The sequence below is a fragment of the Macrobrachium rosenbergii genome, chromosome 32 (assembly GCF_040412425.1).
Source record: "Macrobrachium rosenbergii isolate ZJJX-2024 chromosome 32, ASM4041242v1, whole genome shotgun sequence".
Classification (NCBI taxonomy): Eukaryota; Metazoa; Arthropoda; class Malacostraca; order Decapoda; family Palaemonidae; genus Macrobrachium; species Macrobrachium rosenbergii.
Window position 1 is genome coordinate 11,466,625 of NC_089772.1, and position 17,568 is coordinate 11,484,192.

At 39.2% G+C, this 17,568-nt stretch overlaps 1 protein-coding gene across 27 annotated transcripts in view; it reads right to left on the reverse strand.

Moving 5' to 3' along the window:
• LOC136855675 (ankyrin repeat domain-containing protein 65-like) overlaps positions 1 to 15,387 on the reverse strand; it is a 24,832-nt gene extending 9,445 nt beyond the window's left edge. For 2 of the 27 annotated variants that reach the window (XM_067132940.1, XM_067132934.1), the window contains exons 1-11: positions 15,300 to 15,387; positions 12,916 to 13,052; positions 10,867 to 10,965; positions 10,068 to 10,166; positions 8,746 to 8,844; positions 6,531 to 6,629; positions 6,188 to 6,286; positions 1,671 to 1,769; positions 1,452 to 1,550; positions 931 to 1,029; positions 673 to 735 (exon numbers count right to left, since the gene is read on the reverse strand). In XM_067132940.1, coding sequence (XP_066989041.1) covers positions 673 to 735; positions 931 to 1,029; positions 1,452 to 1,550; positions 1,671 to 1,769; positions 6,188 to 6,286; positions 6,531 to 6,629; positions 8,746 to 8,844; positions 10,068 to 10,166; positions 10,867 to 10,965; positions 12,916 to 13,052; positions 15,300 to 15,313 — 1,006 coding nt within the window. In that variant the 5' untranslated portion in view covers positions 15,314 to 15,387. Of the gene's footprint in view, positions 1 to 672; positions 736 to 930; positions 1,030 to 1,451; positions 1,551 to 1,670; positions 1,770 to 6,187; positions 6,287 to 6,530; positions 6,630 to 8,745; positions 8,845 to 10,067; positions 10,172 to 10,866; positions 11,019 to 12,915; positions 13,083 to 15,024 lie in introns of those variants that run through there. The other 25 variants (XM_067132946.1, XM_067132931.1, XM_067132945.1 and 22 more) reach the window with 22 other exon arrangements.
• Positions 15,388 to 17,568: the final 2,181 nt, after the last annotated feature.

Genomic DNA, 17,568 nt, shown 5'->3' on the forward strand with positions numbered 1-17,568 from the left:
AGAAAAAGTACTGTAGACTGATTAGAAAAAATGCATTAGTACTGTAGACTGATGCTGAAGAAAGCGCATTAGTACTGTAGACTGATGCTGAAGAAAATGCATTAGTACTGTAGACTGATGCTGAAGAAAGCGCATTAGTAGACTGACGCAGAAGAAAATGCGTTAGTAAACTGATGCTGAAAAAAACGCACTAGTAGACTGATATTGAAGAAAATGCATTAAAATGAAGAAAGCATTAGTAGTAGACTGATGCTGAAGAAAACGCATTAGTAGACTGATGCTGAAGAAAACGCATTAGTACTGTAGACTGATGCTGAAGAAAATGCATTAGTACTGTAGACTGATGCTGAAGAAAGCGCATTAGTAGACTGACGCAGAAGAAAATGCGTTAGTAAACTGATGCTGAAGAAAATGCACTAGTAGACTGATATTGAAGAAAATGCATTAGTAGACTGATGCTGAAGAAAGCGCATTAGTAGACTGACCCAGAAGAAAATGCGTTAGTAAACTGATGCTGAAGAAAAAGAGAATATTGAAGAAAATCATTAGTAGACTGATGCTGAAGAAAATTATTTGAAGAAAACTCATTAGTAGACTGATGCTGAAGAAATTTAGCTGTGTGTCACAATTTTTTTTTTATCGATTTTATTTGTAGACGTCCATGAATCTTACCGTCTATCAAGGTAGCCAGGACTGTCATCTTTTCTTCCCTTGCAATGTCCCGAGCTGTCTTGCCTGTAAAAGTGAGCAGCTTTGAACGAGTGTCAGCGCTTGGAATCTCTCTCTCTCTCTCTCTCTCTCTCTCTCTCTCTCTCTCACCACACAAATCAGTAAACGCAGCGCATTCGTAAGATAAAGTTATTCATCTTTGAATCATTTCGTTGCTCTCAGAGTTACCTTTGAGAGGCGACTGATTTTTCATCTACTCACCTTGTCGGTTCCTCCTGCTGAGGTTTGGGCAATGAATGAGCAGAGCCGTCGCTATCCCCTCGCTTTTGGCCCTCGCTGCCACGTGTAGAGGGGTGTTACCTGGCAATATATTGATTATCATGAGCTAAACGTTCTTCTCGAAAAGAAAATCAGAAATGCAATTGGGAAATGGTATAAAGAGCAGTTTAATGATCTGCAATTCCGAAGGGTGAAGGAGATTTATCAATTTTCCATTATAGGCGCAACTGCTTTAAAGCAATACACTTGGCTTAACAAAGCCTTTTATCAGCTCTGCGCCCGATAAAAGCATTTACAAAAAGGCGAAACGGCCAATTATTCTCTCACTTGATTTGCTGACGTCAGAGCGAAGAATCGGAGTGAGGCGCGGCAAAAAAACTCCAACAAAAGGGATTCTACTCTTTACTGAATAATCATTTGGTAATGATCCAATTACCCAGTAGATAGGCTTATCCAAGGTCCTTAAATATACTCAGAATATATTTAAAAGACATTGGCCTTACCGTTGTTGTCAACAGAGTCGACGTCAGCGCCTTCATTCAAAAGAGCCTTGACGACGGACGCTTTCTTGTGCTCCACCGCGTAGTGCAAGGCCGTTTGACCTGACGGAGAAAGGCTGAATTTTAAAAGATCTGAGCGGATAAATTTGTGATTTGTATGGTCACATCATTAAAGGAGTCGCTTGTATATAACCTTATCATATCTCTCACTCTGTAAATAACCTCTGTAATCCTTAGCGTGGACGTTTGCGCCCGCTTTCAAGAGGAATTCCAGCACCTCTTCTCTGCCATGCCACGCAGCGTAATGTAACGGTGTCAGACCTGGGAAATGAAAATTCGCTGTAACTTAGCATGAATGTGGAGTTTCTGACAAATTTCTCTGCTAAACATTAGAAAGACACGTTAACATGGGAATAATTCTGCTTCATAATGTCAAAGTACCGTGACTTTTGAGAAGTGATTACCAGGTTTGTTAATAGATAGGCTATGGATCATGTATTCAAGTTAGAGAAAGATTCAGATACCATTGGCAGCAGGGAATTTCGTTTGTCCATGTCTCCATTTTCAAAACACTCTTGAGACTGTCTCGGTACTGTTATTAAGCTGGAGTTATTCTCTTATCAGTTTTAGACCAACAAAATTATGACGTTGTCCTTTTATGAGAAAGGTAGTAAATATTCCCCTTGCTGAAGGAGACACAAAAATAAACCAAGTTCTTTTGTCATGTCTGAATGGGTGGAGGAAGCCATTCATAGCCTTTCTATTTGTGTTTAAATCAGATGAATTTTATAAATATACCAGTAATCATACTCCAACGTTCGATTATACACATTCGTATCTGTTTAGCCCAGTTTATTTTTTTATGCTTTTGCCATTTTATATATAATTCTAACGGGAACAATGTTCTTTGTCAGTATTTTAAGACGTTGGTAACAATTACGAATTATTATTGTGAAAAGTTGGGCTAAAGCAAAGGTGTCATTTCTCCGAAGAGCCGTCAGTGCACCTCACGCGGTGCGCCGTAGGCATTACTTAAGGTTCTTTGCAACGTGCCTTCGGGCCCTAGGTGCAACCCCTTTCGTTCTTTTTACTGTACCTCCTTTCATATTCTCTTTCTTCCACCTTACTTTCCAACCTCTTCTAACAGTTGATTCATAGTGCAACTGCGAGATTTTCCTCCTGTTACACCTTTCAATTCCATATTCCATTTATTTCTCCGTAGAAGTTTTATTTTTATGTGGATGGTGTGACCGAAATAGGAAATATCTGTTTGCTGATGGTGCAACTTTTTTGGTGGTGATGATAAACAGCAGAAACTGGTGAAAACTTTGAAATTCTTTGTCAGAATAAATAAATAAAAAATGCGCCATGTTTCTTCGGCCCAATCGAGTTTTCTGTACAGCGTATAATGCGGTATGAAACTTAGCCACGGCCCATGAAACTCTCAGCCGCGGCCCATGAAACTTTCAGCCACGGCGCGGTGATGGCCTGTGTCGTTGGCACCTATAGCAGTGTCAAACGCGCGATCATGGCTGACTTTAACCTAAAAAAAAATAAAAACTACTGACGCTAGAGCGCTGCAATTTGGTATGTTTGATGATTGGAGAGTGGATGATCAACATACCAATTTGCAGCCCTCTAGCCTCAGTAGTTTTCAAGATCTGAGGGCGGACAGAAAAAGTGCGGACGGACAGAAAACTATAAATCAAAAGTGGATGATATTTCTATTAGCATTCTTCGGAGACAGATATTATCGTAATTTTGAAATCGAACTAAACAATATCATTATGGTAGTCCATGTTAATTCCTCAGGTATAATGACTTGCTTGAGAATGCAGATCATGCTTCGTCGCGTTTTCCTTTCTGTGATAGATAATATATGTATATATGTATATATAATGTATGTGTATATATATACATATGTATATTATATATAAATGTGTTTTGCCATGTTTAGTACTAGCCCCTGGGGGGATCACATGCACTTAGGGACATTTGATCCCCCCCCCAGGGGCTAGTGCTAAACACGGCAACATACAGTTAACCCACCAGGGGCTAGTACTAAACACGGCACAACAGTGTAGATGAATCACTGTTTCGCCGTGTTTAGTACTAGCCCTCGGGGATCACAAAACTATGCGCTTGTCATTTTCCAGTAAGAAATGTCCTAGACCAAGTATTCTGCGAAAACAAGATTTGTGAATAGCACTCACACATACTTACATATATATATGTATGTGTGTGTGTGTGTGTGTGTGTGTGTGTGTGTGTGTGAACTAGAAAAGCAGAGGAAAAATAGCAATACCAGTCTGAAGTGAGGACAGCACATAGCCTCAGGATATGATTGAAAAGGAAAACGAAATATAAAGAACCAACTGACGCGGAGTTAATTGGCAAGGTGGAATTGACTCCTTACTCGAGCGAAATGATATAATGGACCGTAAAGTTCTGTGTAAGATGAAGCCACGTTTTTATTCTTTAATTATCCGTACTAAAATAATAGTAGGCGTCAATTTTTTTTGAAGTCATTGTCTGTGTCGCGTAGGATGTTCCGTCGGTCATTGTATTGTCATATCCCTTTGTGGCTCAATCAGTCATGCAATTTGCGTTGGTCTTCGCTCCTCACGGCTCCGTAGGCTCTCTCAGTGCTCTTACGACCTATTTTTCACTTCTCTTTCGTGAATGATATTTCTTAAACTCCCATTTCAGTCATTTGCAAAGGCTCAATTACAGTAATCACATGATATTCTCCATCCGTTGGGGTTAGTGCAGTCAGTAGGCCTACACTTCACGCCATGCATTGTATGCATTACTTAAGGTTCTTTGCAGTGTCCCTTCGGCCCCTAGCTGCACCCCTTTCATTCATTTTACCGTAACTCCTTTCATATTCTCTTTCTTCCATCTTTATTTCCAAGCCTCCTAACAATTGCTTCATAGTGCAGCTGCGAGGTTTTCCTAGTGCTACACCTTTCAAACCTTGCTTTTCAGAACTTAATGACCTCATAGATCCCAGTGCTTGGCCTTTGGCATAAATCTTTTATTCCATTTCTTTTGTAATTTTTGCATTGAAGTGCATTCCAGTTCCAATTCCTGCTATTCCCCTTCATTTCTCGTTTCAATTCAGTGCATAAAGTCAGGTCTTTGTAACCTCAGGTCTTTGTAGCTCAGTTTCTGATAGTACTGTAGTTCTTGTAACCACGATCCACTAAGGCCATATACTCCTCATACTTCCTTTCCATCCTTCTTGCTCGCATTCTTTCTCTATTTGAAACTCATCTGAGCTCTCAGCCATGAGGCAAACTCTCTCAACAAACCTACCTCGTGAATCATTGGCATGATCTGAGATCAGTGGTTCTTAACCTTTTTCAGTGCTTGTATCTCTTTGCATATTCAGAAAATTTTATCGTACCCCCATCCAATATAAATACAAAATATATACATATGATAAGGATTAGTGATACAAACCTTGCTGGGTATCATGTCTCGTACCCCCAGGTTTGTTTCGTGGCTACAGGTACCCCAGGTTAAGAACCACTGTCTTAGATCATTAGGTCGAAACACTTCTGACATTTTAAGTCCTAAGCACTCACTAACGCCGAGGCAAAGGGTGTGGCAGGGTGCCAAGTTGTGGTCAAGCCATATCTCTTCATAAACCTTTACCGAGATTTTTCTGTCTTCCTTTCGACATATAGCTCTTTTTAGCGATCCTCGTTACCTCTGTGGAATTCGTTTTATTACTCCGGAGAATGCCATTTGGCCGCCTCCCGGCTGCATTTTTATAACAAAAAAAAATCATACTTGAAGTACATTTTTTAAAACTTAACTCTTCTTGTTTGATGGTTCAAAAATAAGACAGATTAAATGCGCATTTCTCCCTGTAAGCTTTCTTAATTAAAACTCATGAAACCAGCGTTCCGGGTCATATTTTTATTAGCATTTTCCACTGATTCTTTAGGCCTGGTTTTAGTTTTCTGAAAAGAAAAGTATTGCGCCGGCTTTGTCTGTCCGTCCGCACTTTTCAGATCTTAAAAACTACTGAGGCTAGAGGGCTGCAAATTGGTATGTGGATCATCCACCCTCCAATCATCAAACATATCAAATTGTTGCCCGATAGCCTGAGTAGTTTTTAATTTTTTTAAGGTTAAATTTAGCCAAAATCGTGCTTCTGGCAACGCAACCACACAGGCCACCACAGCCTGCTGAGAGTTTCATGGGCCGCGTCTCATACAGCATTATACCAAGACCACCTAAAGATAGATCTATTTTCGGTGGCCTTGATTATGCGGTGTACAGGAAACTCGATTGCGCCGAAGAAATGCCGGTGCATTTTTTACTTGGTTTTTCCTCTTCCGTTATGAGATGTTTGTTTAGCCTAACCCTTATGGGAAAACTAACCCTTATGGGAAAAACTAGTCCTGTGTTTCAGTACTTTATGAAATTTTGATGATAATATTTATACTGAAAAACATTATGAGTTTTTCTTGAATACTCGCCGGTTTGCATCAGTGAACTCCTCATCAGAATCTATATTTACACAATTAGAGAACCCTGTTATGTTAACATCTCTTATTAGGCAAATATCTGCTTAGAATGCTGGTATCTTTCCGTGTCCTTGCGTCTGGACAAAGGCGTGGTCATTCTCGAATCCACCGTGTTGTCACCACGAAGGTTGTGGGAAATAGGAAGTAATACTCGTGTCACAATAGAAGAGAGAGAGAGAGAGAGAAAATGTTACATACCCTCGCCATCCTTAGCTTCGATGTCGGCACGATTTTGAACGAGGACTTTAGCGACATCTGTTTTCGGAAGCTCTGCCGCGTAATGCAAGGCTGTTTGGCCTGAAATCAAGGAAAACGGGTATAGAAAACGTAATTATTTCCACAACCTCGATGAAATATCGTTTAATAATAAAAACTCACAAAACTCTCGTTACAGCATATTAGCAAAACGTTTTTATATGTCTCTCTGATCAAATCTTACAGTGCCCAGGGATAAAATCGCCGGATTATGATCCAGTACTTTGGCTTAACCTTTTGAAATTTTAGCAGTATCTGGACCAATGTTATATAAGGCAGACTGTACCTGAGGCATCTCGCGCGTGAATATCTGCTTTGTGGTCCAGAAGGGTTTTCACAACTGAGTCACGGCCATACCAGGCAGCCTCGTGAAGGGCGACTTTACCTGTGGAGAAGTAATATTTGAAATGAAAATGAAGATATTCAGTTGCATACGAATAACAAATGCTTTTCTCCTTCATTGCTAAAAATATTCAGAATTAGAATTATATATATATATATATATATATATTATTAAACCACTAATTTCGTTTATTATCGAGTAACCAACACCCAAGGTGAATCATTATTGGTGAGGGCCTCTGCATGAATCATGGCCGGCGCAGAAGCATTTTGTCATAATTACCCTTAGGCGTAAATTACAAAAAAGTTACGTGCATAAGTAACAAAACGTTACGTTCTATACATACAATATTTATATATATATATATATATATATATATATATATATATATATATGTGTGTGTATGTATGTGTGTGTGTATCTATATGTTTGTACGTGGGCCTCAATCACAGGTGAAATATAAGATGTGATGATGTATTCCGCCATGAAGACGAAGTGAGATAAACTGACGCAGAAAGGAAACAGGTCTCAAATTGTCCGAACACTTTCGCCCTCCATCAGATCTCCACCCTTTTCCCTTGGTTATTTCTTTTCCTTTCGTTCTCAAAAGTATATCACCGCTTTCCCAGGCCTTAAGGTTTCTATTCGTGGGAATCTTATCCATCTCCGCAGTCGAACATGGGTCTATGGGTTTCCCCAGTTAAGCTTGGGGAGAGACGATTCTGTTGAACAGTGTGCTCTGAGATCGCATGAGAGCCATCAGCAGAAGGCCCTCTACTGGAATAAGGACCCCAGACTCCTGCCGAAGTCCCCGGGGGAGTGACCTTGTTAATGATTTTGATTTAGCTTTATATTTTTGATCTTGAAAATGAGGCTTAAATTTTAATGGACGCGAAGTCCATGGAATTAAAGAGATCTCAAATAGCTACAGGAGACATTGTTGAATGGATCCACTTCATTCACGAAAATAAACAAATAATAAATGCTCCGAAGTTTCTTCGGCGTAATCGAGTTTCCTGTACAGCGTATAATGCTGTATCGATGTGCTGCAGTATGAAACTCTCAGCTACGACCGGGCGGAGATCGGTTGCTCCTCAGATGCGGTCAAAGACGGTGCGACCCGACGACGCCTCCAGAATTGGAGTCGACGGTGCTGCGCACGATCAATGATTTTGATTTAACTTTAAATAAAATAAAAACTACAGAAAGGTGGCTGCAATCTGTTATGTGTGATGATTGGAGGGTGGATGATCAACATCCAATTTGCAGAATTAAAGCCTCAGATTTTAAAGATCTGAGGGCAGGACAGATAGACAAATAGCCATTTCGTTGGTGGGGTTGCAAAATTTTCATATTATACATACGGCATAATCGATTTATATATATATATATATATATATATAAATATATATATATATATATATATATATAAATATCTATATATATTATCGACCGGGATTGTTATTAGTTTTTCTCAAAATTATTATTATTTCTATAAAGCGATTTTTTTCCAATTTTATATTTCTCATTTATGTCATTATCTAAATCTTCAATATTATTATTTTGTCACTATTTTCCAGGTGGCAAGATGGCCCCAATTTCCTCTAGTTGATGATTATAGCTTAGTTTTACCAGACCATTGAGCTGATTAACAGCTCTCCTAGGGCTGGCCCGAAGGATTAGACTTATTTTACGTGCTAAGAACCAACTGGTTACTGATGCCCAGCAATGGCCGCTCTTGTGATACCTCCCAGGGGGATCTCGAATTTGACATTTGGCCTCGTAAAAGAAAAGTTTATTGACAACCCCCAGCCTATAAAGGCGTTATCATAAACGATACAGGTACAGAACGCCCAATAGGGTTGAGTCACGTAGTGGAACCCTATCGTAAGTACTATATATATAACGTAAATCAATTTACATTTATATAAAAAAATAGACAAAAGAATAAGGAATATTACCCTAAGGTCACTGTCCTACAGACTGGGTGCATTCTATGGCCTAATTGGGGAACCGCGGAGCTTCCCTCAGAAGCCAGCGGGGAACATTAAGGACTGAGAAGCGACGGTGAACTTTCGCGTCCTTGGAATCTGAAAGGGGGGTCCGTTCCGTGTTCATGGCGTTGCGTGTGTGTTAACTTATTTTTCTTTCTACTCACCACCTCCGTCCTTGGCACTAACGTCAGCATGATGCCTCAGGAGAACCTTCACCACTTCTTCCCTCCCGAACCAGGCCGCTTCGTGCAGGGGAGTTTTGCCTGTTGCCAGAAACGAAACCGAATGTCAGATACGAAATATTTCAGCTCGGGTGGCTGAATGAAGATATTGTGCATGAGGCTGACTTCGTGGTTTTGACAGAGCAGTATGTTAGCATTTTTTCAAACGTGTTTTTATGTATTCAATAAAAAAAATGTTTCATCCTATAATATTTTTGAACAGTCGGTGAAAGAGAGTAACTGAATGATATTGTACATGAGGCTGATTTCGTGGTTTTGACAGAGCAGTGTGTTAGCATTTTTTCAAACGTATTTTTATGTATTCAGTATACAGAAATGTTTCATCCTATTATATTTTTGAACAGTATTTTAAATTGTTTTCCCTCTTCGTGTTTACTATGCTTTGTAAACAATTTCGGATTGAAATCTCTGTCAAAATTCTTATTCGTGTAGTCCAGCCTCTGGTTGACACAGGAGGTTATATGGGAATTAGAGTATTGGTTCAAATTATATCTATCTATCTATCTATATATATATATATATATATATATATATATATATATATATATATATATATATATATATATATATATATATATACATATGTATATAAACACATACATATATACAGTATATATAGTATATATATATATATATATATATATATATATATATATATATATATATATATATATATATGTGTGTGTGTGTGTGTGTGTTTGTACTATTTATTAACCACAATGCCCTCTTAACTCCTTCATTTCTTCACATTTTTCGAAGCCCTTGTCCTACGAAGCCTAGAACCAAATTGATAAAGAGATGAATTTTTTTTCAGGTGCCCGGCCGAGTATTCCAAGGAATATTCGATCTCGGGTTCAGGGTATCCGATAGCAGTTACCTGGCCCGGTAATGATCGTTCCCTCGTTCGGATACATCGAGCCCGAGATCGAATACTCGGTCGGGCATCTAGAAAAAAAAGAAAAAACTCCATTTCTTGTTTTGGTTCCAGGGTACGTATAGTGACAAGCGCTTCCAAGAATGTGGAAAAATCGAGAGGTTAAGAGGCCATTGTGGTTCATAAATGCTACATATGTATCGGATAGATAGTGACCAATAGATTCTACACACACATATACATATATGTGTATATATATAATGTATATACATATATATATATATACTGACATTTAGACGTGCATGAGTCACATCATAATGGCACTGCAGAACCACTAAGGCTCTAATTTCCAAACGAGATGGTACCTCACCCCAATTATCAGCCGCCGCGACATCTGCTCCCTGACGAAGAAGGCGTTTGATGAGCTTGACTGGACCGTAGCGGACGGCGATCAGGAGAGCTGTCTGTCCTGCTCTGACACCGGAATGTCAGGAGAGAGATAAGGAACACGGATTAAGGGAAAACTGGAGCATTCCGAACTGATTAGGGCATTAGTTTTCCTATTTCGAATGGTTCGTGGGCGATGAGAACGCGGCCTTTGAGAACTGAATATTTAGGATTTAGGCCAAAGGTCACGCTCTGGGGCCTACGAGGTCATTCAGCGCTGAAAGGGAAATTGACAGTAAGAAGGTTTGAAAGGTGTAACAGGAGGAAAACCTCAAAGCAGTTGCACTCAGAAGGAACTGTTAGAGAGGTTGGAAAGTCAAATGGAAGGAAGAGAATACGAACGGGGGTACAGTAAAAGGAATGAAAAGGGTTACAGCTAGGGGCCGAAGGGACTCTGCAAAGACCCTTGAGTAATGCCTACAGTGTACCACGTGAGGTGCACTAACGGCACTAACCCCGTACGGGACGCGGCCTTCGAAGACTCGTCAAAATTATGCTATTGGTCTAGTAGCAAATGGGGCAATGTCCTCATGAACAAGAATGTGAACAGATCTTACACATTTCATTTAAAAATCACGTAATAATCTTCAAATGATTCCTTCAAGAATAGAAAAAAAAAATGAAATGACTAATCATAAACTAACTCTTAAGAAAAGTAGGCAATTTCATGAACACTGCGTGAGGAATCGCGAATCGATAACTGATAAGAAATCGATGCTCACCTGAGGAATCTTGAGCCGCGACCGTGGCTCCTTTGTCGAGGAGTGACGCGATCTTGTCCATCCGTCCTGCCCTCACGGCTTCGATGAGTGGGTCCTGTTCTGGAATAACGGCAGTGACGAGGAATGCGTCAGCGGTTTCCAGAAAGGTGTGTCTTGTAATAATAATAATAATAATAATAATAATAATAATAATAATCAGTAATTGTCTTGTAATAATAATAACAATCTGAATAATAAAAATCCACACTTATATTGTAAATATATTACTATGTAATATATTTACTATATAAGTGTGAATTTTTATTATTCAGATTGTTTCTCACGAAACTGTGAATCTTTTAGCAATGATGACAATGTTATTTAATAAATAATAATAATAATAATAATAATAATAATAATAATAATAATAATAATAATAATAATCAGTAATTGTCTTGTAATAATTATGATAATAATCAGTAATTGTCTTGTGATAATAATAATAATCAGTAATTGTCTTGTAATGATAATGATAATAATCAGTAACTGTCTTGTAATAATAATAATAATAATAATATAATAATGATAAACAGCAATTGTCTTGTAATAATAATAATAATAATAATAATAATAATAATAATAATAATAATAATAATAATCAGAAATGACATTCGGATTGGTGATGAAATAAGAAACGTCTTGCTAATAATTAAAAATCGTGAGGAATAATTTCATGCCTTCAGGGCACAATTGATTGATCGTGAATTGTCTCTCTGTACAAACTCTCCGAATACAAAGAGCAAGAATGTCTTCTCAGAAATCTTATTTTTTGACAGCTGGACAAAAAGACAGTTCTAAGAAGCGCTGAATGCAGGTCTGCGTCACTGCAGAATGACCTCATAGGTCCCAGTGCTTGGGCCTCTGGCCTAAATTCTGCACTCAGTACTGTATTTAGTTGTGAATTTAAGGCGCTTTCTCTAAATCGGACGTATAGAAAATTAGGTTTTTTTTTTTGTTTTTTTTTTTTGCATATGAAAATGTATAAACATTCTTAACTGTTTCCGGTAAGAGAATTTTACACTGTGACTTTTTTTTGCCAGTCATGTTGTATCAGGTAATGTAGCATAAGCATATTTGTTATTAACTTTATCAAGTGCCCATTATCCATAATATATTTGTAAGTTATAAAAAAGGATTAGAAAAGTGTAAAATTGGTTTTACATTCGCTCATTAGTTTATCAATTTATTTAACTGTCTGTCATTTAGTTTACGTCAGAGTAATCTGAAAATAAAACAAACAAAAAATGCGCCGAAGTGTCTTCGGCGCAGTCGAGTTTTCTGTACACGCCATAATGCTGTGTAAGACTCTCAGCCATGGCCCATGAAACTTTCACCCACGGCAGGTGGTGGCCTGTGTTGTTAGGTGCCAGATTCACGATCATGGCTAACTTTAACCTTAAATAAAATAAAAACTATTAAGGATAAAAGGCTGCAATTTGGTATGTTCGATGACTGGAGGGTGGATGATCAACATACCAATTTGCAGCCCTCTAGCCTCAGTAGTTTTTCAGATCTGAAGGCGAACAGAATAAAGTGCCGACGGACAGACAAATAGCCATCTCTCTCTCTCTCTCTCTCTCTCTCTGATCATCACTCATCTTGAACTATTAAGACGTATTTGCAAGCGAAGGAAATCTTACGATTATCACAAATTCTGGCCTTGAGTCTTAAGGGAAGAGAAGACTTCGATATTTTTCTAGCACAAATTGGCGACGTAGAACTGAATTGCCTTGGTGGTAGATTCTTATCACTTAATTGATGACTCTCTCTCTCTCTCTCTCTCTCTCTCTCTCTCTCTCTCTCTCTCTCTCTCTCTCCACAAATCAGAAAAGGTCTAGGTCATTTTTTCGACAGTCTTCATTACCTTTCTATGCATTTTGAAATCACACACACGTACACACACATATATATGTGTGTATGTGTGTGGTGATTTTAAAATGCATATGTGAATGTTGTTGAATATTCCTGTCTAACATAAATATCTGACGTGTCTCCTTAATAACATCTTACCTGACTGAACAAGCGAAACCACGCAGTGCGCCGCGACTAACCAAAATATCATTAAGCCCAAGTCGGCCGTCCCTTTGAAGAGAAGTCTCATCGAGATGTCTGCCTGTTTATGGGGTTTGTCGAGAGCGTTTACCAACCTGTTTCAAAAAGAAGAATGACAAGGAAAGCTGTAAGGATTTTTTGTGGCGAATCATTCACTGTATTTTATGAACTACACGTAGTGGTTTTCCTGTGGTGCGTACGTTTTGTATTAGCCTAGTTCCCCCCACTTCCTGGTAAGTCCATTTTTTCGATAATGTTGAATAACCACTCGATTCCTCTAGTTATAGCCTACACTTTCTTTTCTTTTCGACGCATGTTTGTTTTCCTTCAAGCAATGTGAATATACAACCCGCTCCCCAAAACACACGTTTGAAAACTTGGTTCTCCGCTGAGAGCTCTCTGAGCCAGTCCTTGTACAGGGCAGAGCATTCCATAGAGAGCTTATCTCCGCCAAGCCACTCACCTCCTGTCGACTTCCGAGGCTTAAAATTAGCCAGTCAGCTGATCATTATTCTAAAACTATGACAAAAACATCTCATTGATTACAGTTTAATTAGCCATTTATAGAGCACTGAATTTTGCGAAACTTCTTGTATAACTTATATTGACTAAAATAGTTTCCATCCACCAGAAGTTCACCAAGTTTCTTCGAAATCCGTTCTCCCGTTCTCGAGTTATTTTATTAACAGAAACCCGCGCTGAAACCGACATAAACACACATACTCCGTCACTTCCTCCCCCCAAATCTCTGGAACTCTTTCATATCGCCTTTGTTTCCAGAATCTATCGATCTACAACTGGGGAGGTTTGTATGGCACCTTTTTGATTAAAATAAGGAGAAAGAATGAACGATAAGGACAAATTTAAATAGAGATACATACAAACACATTATATATATGTATATGTATTAGTATGTTCATATTTAAATTTATATATGTAATTATATAAATACAAATATAATATATATATATATATATATATATATATATCACACACATATACATAGATATCTATATACATAAATATATTTATATATAATGTGTCTATGACATCTTTCTTTTTTCGAGATAAGCAAATGAAAAGCCAAAACCATTAATCTCCTGCTCCTCTCGTGAAAACCGCCATTTGCAAAAACACCCCCAATGCCTTCGGTATTCCCCCACGAATCTAACGCCAAGGTAATCAGCGCCAGGGACTGCCAACCTGTCTGTTGACTTAATATGAAAGAGCAACTTATGCGTGAGTGTCACATGTGAGTGCCAGATGTAGGTGCCATGTTCTCGCTATACCAAAAATAGACTTAGTTTCGACCTCGAGTTGTCTAAGGTTTTTTTTTTTTTTTTTTTCGGTTGGGTTCACCGTTCATGCACTCGCCTTCTGTTGGCTGTGTGTGCATATGTATGTCTATGCTACTTTTGATAACACAGAATTGGACATTTATGAGTCTAATTGCATACTTGTACATCATGTCAGCGTGGGGAGTGTAAGCTATTTTCTAACGACATAAGTCGCACTTTATATATGCACTCTCTTTTTCCATGAAATCTAGGTAGATAAAAATATTTTCAGAGGTATCTAGGCCACCAAAGTTCTCGAAGGCTTCTCGCATAGAGATTATTTCTGCTTGTCCGACTGTGTTTGGGCAGTTTCATCGAGAAGTTGATTAAATATTTCCAAAAACCCAACTGGTTCATTTAATTCAGGGACACAGATCGTAGAATACTTGCAATTTTATCAAAATGGCTAAAGGTTTCAGTATGTTTCATTATCATTAATTATACATGAGTATAAAGGTTACGCTGAGATTCGACTAAGACGCGTAGCGTGACATTCAACACAATCGTAATTTTTGGGGGAAATCGGTAATGACGTTTCACTTTCATATAAAGAGAATATTGTCGTACTATGTGCACAGTTCACAGTTCAACACCTTCCTTATTTATAACCTTCGATATTATTTATAAACGAAAGTACGATATTCACCTTGCCAGTTTATAAACGAATTCACGATAGGCTTCTCTCAGATTACACAGGCTCTGAGCTTTCACCTGATAGGCTCCTCTGAACTTTCACCTGATAGCCTCCTCTGAGCTTTCACATAATAGCCTCCTCTGAGCTTTCACATGATAGCCTCCTCTGAACTTTCACCCGATAGGCTCCTCTGAGCTTTCACCTGATAGCCTCCTCTGAGCTTTCACCTGATAGGCTCCTCTGAACTTTCACCTGATAGGCTCCTCTGAGCTTTCACCTGATAGCCTCCTCTGAGCTTTCACCTGATTGGCTCCCCCGGAGGTCAGCTTCTCAGAGCACCGTTTAGGCCAAGGTTTAGAGATTCTCTAGACCTTGGCTTAGGCATAGAGCCGTGGACCCCAGTGAACGAAAGACTGCGAAATCGGGGCAGTGGGAGAAAACATGCCAGATAAAGATGACGTAGGAGAGGGAGGGAGGGAGGGATAAGGAAGTGGGTGATTGTGGTGGGAGTGAGATGATGGCGGGGCGGGGGAAGAGAAAGATTAAGGAGACTATTGCGAGCTTCTCGTTACTCACGAGCTCTGATTTCTTTTTCTTTCCCAGGCGAAGTGAGTGCTTCTCTCTCTCTCTCTTTCTCTCTCTCTCTCTCTCTCTCTCTCTCTCTCTCTCTCGTTGAAAAGTAAAACACGGAAATTTTTAATCAAAAGTAGGTTCTTAAAACGTATCAGTAATAATAATAATAATAATAATAATAATAATAATAATAATAATAATAATAATAATAATAATAATAATTTACGGAACATCCCATCTCTCATGATATTATTTATTTCATTCCTTTTCAAACTCTGTTTCCTTAAAACAAACTGACTTCAAAAGGAATCAACGGAATTTTAAATAATCTCTTGCGAAAACTGTAGATAAAAAAAAAGTAAATAAAAAAAGGACTTCACTGTATCAGTGCCGACTTATATACCAGTACAGAAGCCTCACAAGTGGCGTGCCAGTATTCTACCCGGCATTTAAAGTGTCATACGAATACCACTTTCTTTGATCAGAGCCAAGTCCAGTGGAAAGGGTAAATTCTACTCTTTTGTAGCCTAGGCCCAGAGAAGAAAGGGAAGGACTTTCAGCCTTTTGAAGGAAGAAAGTTTGTGAGTAAAATTGGAGGTTGGGGGGGCGCATTTCGAAGCTTGGTCCCCGAAAGGGAATAGTGCCGCCAGTGCGCATTTCGTGCGGTGCACTGTAGGCATTACTGAAGGTTCTTGGCAGCGTGCCTTCTGACTATAGGGCGGTCACTAGCTGCAATCTCTTTCGTTTCTTTTATTGTACCTCCTTTCATATTCTCTTTCTTCCTTCTTACCTTCCACCCTCTCCTAACAGTTGATTCATAGTGCAACTGCGAGGTTTTCCTCCTGTTACACCTTTCAAACCTTCTACTGTCAATTTCCGTTTCAGCGCTGAATTGACCTCATAGGTCCCAGTGCTTGGCATTTGACCTAAACTCTATATTCCATTCCATTCCACTAATCTTCAGAACCTTAAGTTATTTACCGTAAAAATTCTTAGCACTGTTCTTACTTTCCATTTGATGACTATTTGACGCAGTTTCTTGGGTCTACGGTTTCTGCTTTTTGTTCCTCACAGACTTTAAACGTGAACCGTTCTTAAAGACCGTCGTTATATGTAATGTTTTCTCTCACACACAAGCGGTCAGTCATGTAACCGTCGCGTTAATATCTTGGCTTTAGTTTGCACGCAACCTCGCTCTTGTCTTCCCTGTCTACAAATATTCTTTTAAAACGTTCACCTCTCAGATTCTCCAACGAGTAACTGTCTATGGACATTTTTCAATTTCCTGTAAAAGAAAACTATTGAGGTAGCTATTTGTCCGTCCGTCCGCGCTTTTCCTGTCCGCCCTCAGATCTAAAGACCTACTCAGGCTAGAGGGCTGCAAATTGGTATGTTGATCATCCACCCCCCAATCATCAAACATACCAAATTGCAGCCCTCTAGCCTCAGCAGTTTTTATTTTATTTAAGATTAAAGTTAGCCATGATAGTGCATCTGGCACAGCTCTATGTGCCAAAAACACAAGCCACCAGCAGGCCGTGGCTGAAGGTTTCATGGGCCTTGGCTGAGAGTTTCATGGACCTTGGCTGAGAGTTTCATACGGCATTATGCACTGTGCAGAAAACAAGACTGCGCCGAAGAAAATTCGGCGTCATTGTGTACGTGCTTTGGTTTGAATTTCATCACGTGCAAACCATTAGTCGATGAAATGAGGAGAAAAGGCGTATATGCGAAGGCGTCGTACTCTTGTAAGGTGGCTGTCAATTGTTTTGCTCGCGCTGCGCAAGTTGATTTGATTCATCCTTAATGAGGTGGCTCCTTAGTCAAATGAGCCTCCTGCGCAGCTGCTCAGTGAAGTCGGAGTACATTCGCATTGAAGCGATGTTGTTTGCAGAAGGGTAATTCTCGAAGTCAGTTATAATCTGCAGCGTACACTCACACTCACACACACACTCAACACACTCACTGGTTGGGTTTATGAGAATAAGCGTCACGTGTGTCAGGTCCTCACTGTGGTCCAGGGAACACTTTGAACTAGAACAGGGCTGAAGAAATTGTCGTAATATT